General features: G+C 47.9%; 1 protein-coding gene across 1 annotated transcript; it reads left to right on the top strand.

Annotated features, from left to right (window-relative positions):
- The first annotated feature begins 161 nt into the window (after window positions 1-161).
- On the top strand, window positions 162-5149 carry LOC133341673 (TRMT1-like protein). Its single transcript, XM_061550263.1, has 4 exons — window positions 162-1224; window positions 3058-3198; window positions 3927-3989; window positions 4992-5149. The coding sequence occupies exons 1-4, from the start codon at window positions 1167-1169 to the stop codon at window positions 5147-5149; spliced, it is 420 nt and encodes a 139-aa protein (XP_061406247.1). The 5' UTR covers window positions 162-1166.
- Window positions 5150-5236: the final 87 nt, after the last annotated feature.

Raw genomic sequence — 5236 nt, 5'->3', positions numbered from 1 at the left:
TCTACGTTGTTTTTTGTTGGGATCTATGTAAAGGTATATGCAGACTCAATTCAATTTATATTTGCAATTTCACGTGTCATTAGTTTAATTTACAGTGTGTAAAACTTTTGCAGATTTTTTTTCCTCTCCATAATCTCATATTTTGTTCGTGTTTACGTACGATTGTTTAGTTTATCTACCCACGTAACCTACAATTTCCACTAGCTCGTAACTCATTGTGTTTTTGCCAGCTTAAATAGAATGTCTATCAATCGCTAAGTTACTAATTAGCTACGTAGTTAGCAGCGTAGCAAAATCCATTGAATTAAAGTACTTCAATCCTTCCTTGCCTTCAATCCACACTGACCAGCATGGTGAAGTATGACCAAATAACCCCGACAACCTGAACGACAGTACAGTGCTTGGTTTGTGATTGTAAATATACTAAATGCTGTATTGCATTGTCTTTATACCCGACGTGTTCACGTAATTCGTTGACATTTTTGCGCAATTATTTTACAGTGGCATATATCACTTTTGAGCCTTCGTGGGACAGCAATAGCTTGTCCTGTGGAATAAATCAGCCCCGTCAATGGGAATGTCGAGTTTCCATCGTTGGTAATGGAAATTAACCCCGCTGCACGCTCGTTTATATCCACAAGCCCAAACCAGATCTTCCAGAATATTAATCTTGGAGGAATCCGATGAGCTATGAAGCTCTTTACTACAAATGTCCAATCGGGGTGGGTTAGCGAGTTACAACAATACAAAGCCCGATAGGAATGCAAAATTGAGAAAAGGTAATAAAAACTACTGTATTAAATAACATTTTATAAGTATTAAAAACTTTACATAAAATCCTGCCGATGTTTCAAAACTAAAGTGAAAGCTTGAGAGGCAATTTGACTCTTTTTACAAAGGAGTCCAGGGCGTGAGAAGTAACATTCGTCCCATGGGCTCCGGAGCAGGACGCGGAGCTCCGTTTCTCGGTTTTGGTCTCCTGGCGGAGCTGCACCGAGGCAGAGGCCGCACGACGGCACGAGACATTCCAGCACAAACTGCTGCCTCCGGGGCACTCTCCGTGTTTACGCGCTTGAGCCGAGCAACGCTCTGTCGGCCCTGGGGGCATCTGTTAAACTCTGAAGGGCCACAGCGACCTGGAGGAGGTGACGTCACGCGTGGGCGACATGGCGGAGCGGCTGGAGGAGGTGGAGGTGCCTTGCAAGCCCTCGCAGCCGGGCTCAGGTGAGGCGCGGTGGACACGACGCCCGCTCACTCTCCGCTCTCTCCTCTGTCCTCGTGGTGGTGGTGGTGGGGGGGGGTCGGGGTGAGGAGATGGCAGCGGGTGAGGTGCGGTGCGTACGGGGCAAGGCTGCAGGTTCAGGTAGCTGGGCCCATTGCGGAGCTCCGTCGCTGGCTCCAAACCGATCAGCTCGCCCCCCCCCCGCCACCATCGGCGATGTCGACCCAGAGTCTCGCGAAGCTAAGCAGGATGGGGCCTGGACCGCGTCTGGATGAGAGACCAACACGCGCGAAGCTCCGCGTCCAGGCAGCAGAGGGCGCTGCAGTGCGGGCCTCGTGTCACCGTCACGCCGTGACCAGCGTGGTGAAGTATGGTCGTTACTGCCCACGGCTGTTATTGGGGGGGGCTCGTCCAGCAGTGGTGGATGTACAAACCAGAGCTGCGCACAAGCTCAAGAGACGCATTGCCCTGAGCTTGCTCTCTACTCCCGCTGGAGACTGTGCGTGAGATGGCGAGATGGGTGGCTGGAGAGAGCGAGGGGTGGGTGAGCTCCCGGTTCGTGTCTAGAGGGCAGCGTGGCGTCGTGCCCGATGCCCAAATTCCACGAACTTTGCAATGGTGATGGGTCTTGATTCGGTGGCGAGATGTTAGCTCCCACGCCTGGTGTGCAGGAGGTCGTGGGTTCGATCACGACCCCCAGTCGCCTGCTGTATATTTATAAAGTTTGCGTGTGTGTCTCTCCCCGTGGTCGCGTGGATATTTCTCTGGGTCCTCCGGGTTTTCCCTAGAATTAACATCACGCGTTTAGAATATTTGGCCGCTGTACATTTCCACATGATATAAGCCACTTCGTTGAGCTATCTTTTGTGGCCAGGTCGCTTCTGAAAAAAGAGCGATATAGTTCAGTAGGGCTTACTTGGTAAAATAAAAAGTTAATTTAGTTTAATTTATGACGACGTTGAATTGATTTCCAGCAACAACAAAAAAACCAGGGGGGGGGTCCTTTGGAACCGCTCGAGATGTTTTCTGAAATGTTTGTCCATCCAGAGTATGTTTCGAGGAAGGGAGCAGCCGTCAAACCCAATTCTCATGATGCACTGCTGCCTGATTTATAGTCTGACCTTTGAATGCTGGACACTACTTCATGAAACAAGTGCATGTCATTGCGTTGAATGCACCACCCACGTCGATTACTGAATAATGGACATTATGATTCATAATTAAAGTCGTTTATTTTGGGTTAGATCGAGAAGGTATCATGCCAGACTTTACTATATAACCCTACACCACTCGCGTTAAGACCTGGCGGCGCTGGTTGTAGTCTATAGCAAAACGTCGTACTTTATTTTAAATATTGTTTGCTTTCCATCATTTCGCTTTTACTGATAAACCAAAATCGCATGGCACATTTGCCCACGTGATAGATGTATTTCATTGGCTCAGGTTGTGGAGGGTTATATTAAAAAATGTACATGTCTATTTTTGGTTCTTTCGGTAAAGTCACGTAGATAGAAATACAAATAAAAAATAATACAATAAAAAATTACATAATAAATTGAAAATAATAAAAGCCAAAATGTACATGCCTACACAATCTAATTCCAAAACTAACTATGAATAAATATTGGTTGTGAGAGCCTACGTATACAATTAATTAGCATCGTTGAGTTTATCTTTGATGATTCTGAAGGAGTACATTGTACTTTGTGTGCTGCCTTGGAGCTTCATGCTTGATACCGGACGGCACTGCAGCATGGTGCATGGCACCTGCCTAGGTGTCCCCCAGCATGTTGTCATGGCTCATACGGTGAGGGGGATTTTTGCCATGTGTGCAGTGGCTGTGGACCACTCTCAGACCGATCCCATGGAGATGGTCCCTCTGAAGCTGGAGGAGCCCATGGAGGTTTCCCTCCCTCAGCCAGACTGTGCAGCCACACAGGAGGGCACCGATGTCGTCTCGGCTTCATCTTCCGCAGGTATCTCTTGAACGATTCCTCTTTCGTAATTGTCATTTGAAAATGCGAGCAAAAGAATTGTGAGCTGAAGACAACTTGAACTCATGTTTAAATGATATCTAACACATTCCTGCGGAGGGAGCTAGTAGGAACGTTGGGTTGCTCGGTCAATGGCCAGGGTCAACGGCGGCGTGGTGTATTCCGCAAATATGGCCGACTGTGAGGGCGGGCACAAGCCGGCGTGAGTAGGTTAAACGTTGAGTTTTATAAGGGCACCACGGGGTGACCAGCTCCTCCCCACCCAGCCCCACCCCTCCCACCCCCCACCCAGCCCCACCCTCCCCACCCAGCCCTTCCCATCCTCCCCTCTCCACCCAGCCCCTCCCCACCCTCCCCACCCAGCACCTCCCCACCCTCCCCTCTCCACCCAGCCCCACCCCTCCCATTTTTGGATGCAGGACGGACGGACACAATAGTCCCCTGTGGGCTGGTGGAACCAGGTGGTTCCTACCAGTAAAAGTCACAAGAGCGTACCTTGGCCAAATGCTACTGTGGCAAAATTCCAAACTCCCCCGTCGACACATTGAGAGTTGAAAATCGGAGGTTCTGCTTGGGTGGCACTCCAACTCAGGCAAAAAAAAATTGTGTGAGGATCAGGTGTGGCGGTCGCAGACTCCAGGATTCAGTTGGCCTACTCGTCGGGCTCACTTGATCTATTCCCACCTCTCGTTCAACGTTTGTCACGGCAGACAGGCACGTTTCCATCCAGGAGTCTCTGGAGGATCTGGAGAACCTCATCCAGGTGGACACTGGTGAGTTCCCTTCACCTCTTGATTCCAAAACATTCCGAGTTTGGAGCAGTCTGTGTGTGCCTGTAGGTGTAGAGCATGGCACGTCGCATGTGAAAAGCATAGAACCTGTTCAAATGTACGTGACTGGATATAGCCCAGTTGTTGGCATGCCCAGCACCGGATCGGTTTGTGTGGATTCTGTACTGTGGCGTGTGATGATTTTCCCTGATCGTCATTCAGTTGTCATGGTTCTATTAAAAAATCTACGTTTTTAATGTAGTGATTAATGTAGTGGCTTCTGGTGGCTGGAGTGGTTTTGTGAACCCATTACATTTGTGATCTGTAAGCAAATCTGTGTATGTATTGTGAGCTTAAGAATGGACATTGATAAAACCATGTATTGTTACACACACACTGCAGAGTTATTTTAACGAAAAAAATTAAACACATTCGGAATCCGAAAATGTATTTATACTGGAGGAATCCAATGAGCTATAAAGCTCTTTCTCACCTATGTCCAGTCAGGGCGGGTACGAGCGTTACATTCGTCAATAACACTGCCTTAAACGGAAAAACATATTTATAAAATAGATATTATACAAGTTCAATACCCATTATGTTGTCTTCCACTCTCCAGGGTCAAAAACATGAGTATCAACCTCGTGGAAAATCAACATTGCTTTTCCTATGGCATGACTTACCCCTTCTGTGGGACTGTTTTAATGTCATTGTTGGCACTCGCATAGGATCCATAAGAAACAACCGTTCAAGGGCCACCACTAGAGGCGAACACCGGTCCACGCTGCTGTGAACAGGGAGACACTTCCACATGACTTTGCTTGTCAGTGACTTATTGCCGTTTTACAAATACGAAGGAGGCATCACAGCGATATGCTCCATTTGCTACTGCTTATGCAATTGTCCTGGCTCAACCAGCTCACGGTGAAATTATAGTTGTTGCTCTACATCAACATCAGCCATGCTTTATGGAAGAAGATTGCCACTTTGTGTGTTTTTGAGCAGGAGGTAAGAGAGCCTGCCCACTCTGCTCAGAGGAAAAGTTCAGACCAACGTACAACCACAAGCTCAAGCGTCACCTACAGAATCTGCATTGGAAAGTGTCCCTGGAGTGCAATGGTAAGCCATCTTTCATTGCTCATGAAATATTGAAACATAGTTAATGTTACACTGACTACAACAGTGTTCTTCATTGGAAGGCCCATGGGCCACTGGCGTCTCCTGGTAGTACTTTGGTGCAGGCCTCTGAC

Source organism: Lethenteron reissneri, chromosome 12, assembly GCF_015708825.2.
Source record: "Lethenteron reissneri isolate LAM-NWPU_2019-01 chromosome 12, ASM1570882v1, whole genome shotgun sequence".
Classification (NCBI taxonomy): domain Eukaryota; kingdom Metazoa; phylum Chordata; class Hyperoartia; order Petromyzontiformes; family Petromyzontidae; genus Lethenteron; species Lethenteron reissneri.
This window is presented reverse-complemented; position numbering and strand designations above follow the sequence as displayed.

What these genes read in the sequence shown, in the direction of transcription:
- LOC133341673 (XM_061550263.1), top strand. Translation starts at nt 1,167, where the DNA reads ATGGCGGAGCGGCTGGAGGAGGTGGAGGTGCCTTGCAAGCCCTCGCAG. An exon ending in GCCCTCGCAGCCGGGCTCAG is followed by an intron (nt 1,225 to 3,057) that starts GTGAGGCGCGGT and finishes CCATGTGTGCAG; the next exon opens with TGGCTGTGGACCACTCTCAG. An exon ending in CTCGGCTTCATCTTCCGCAG is followed by an intron (nt 3,199 to 3,926) that starts GTATCTCTTGAA and finishes TTGTCACGGCAG; the next exon opens with ACAGGCACGTTTCCATCCAG.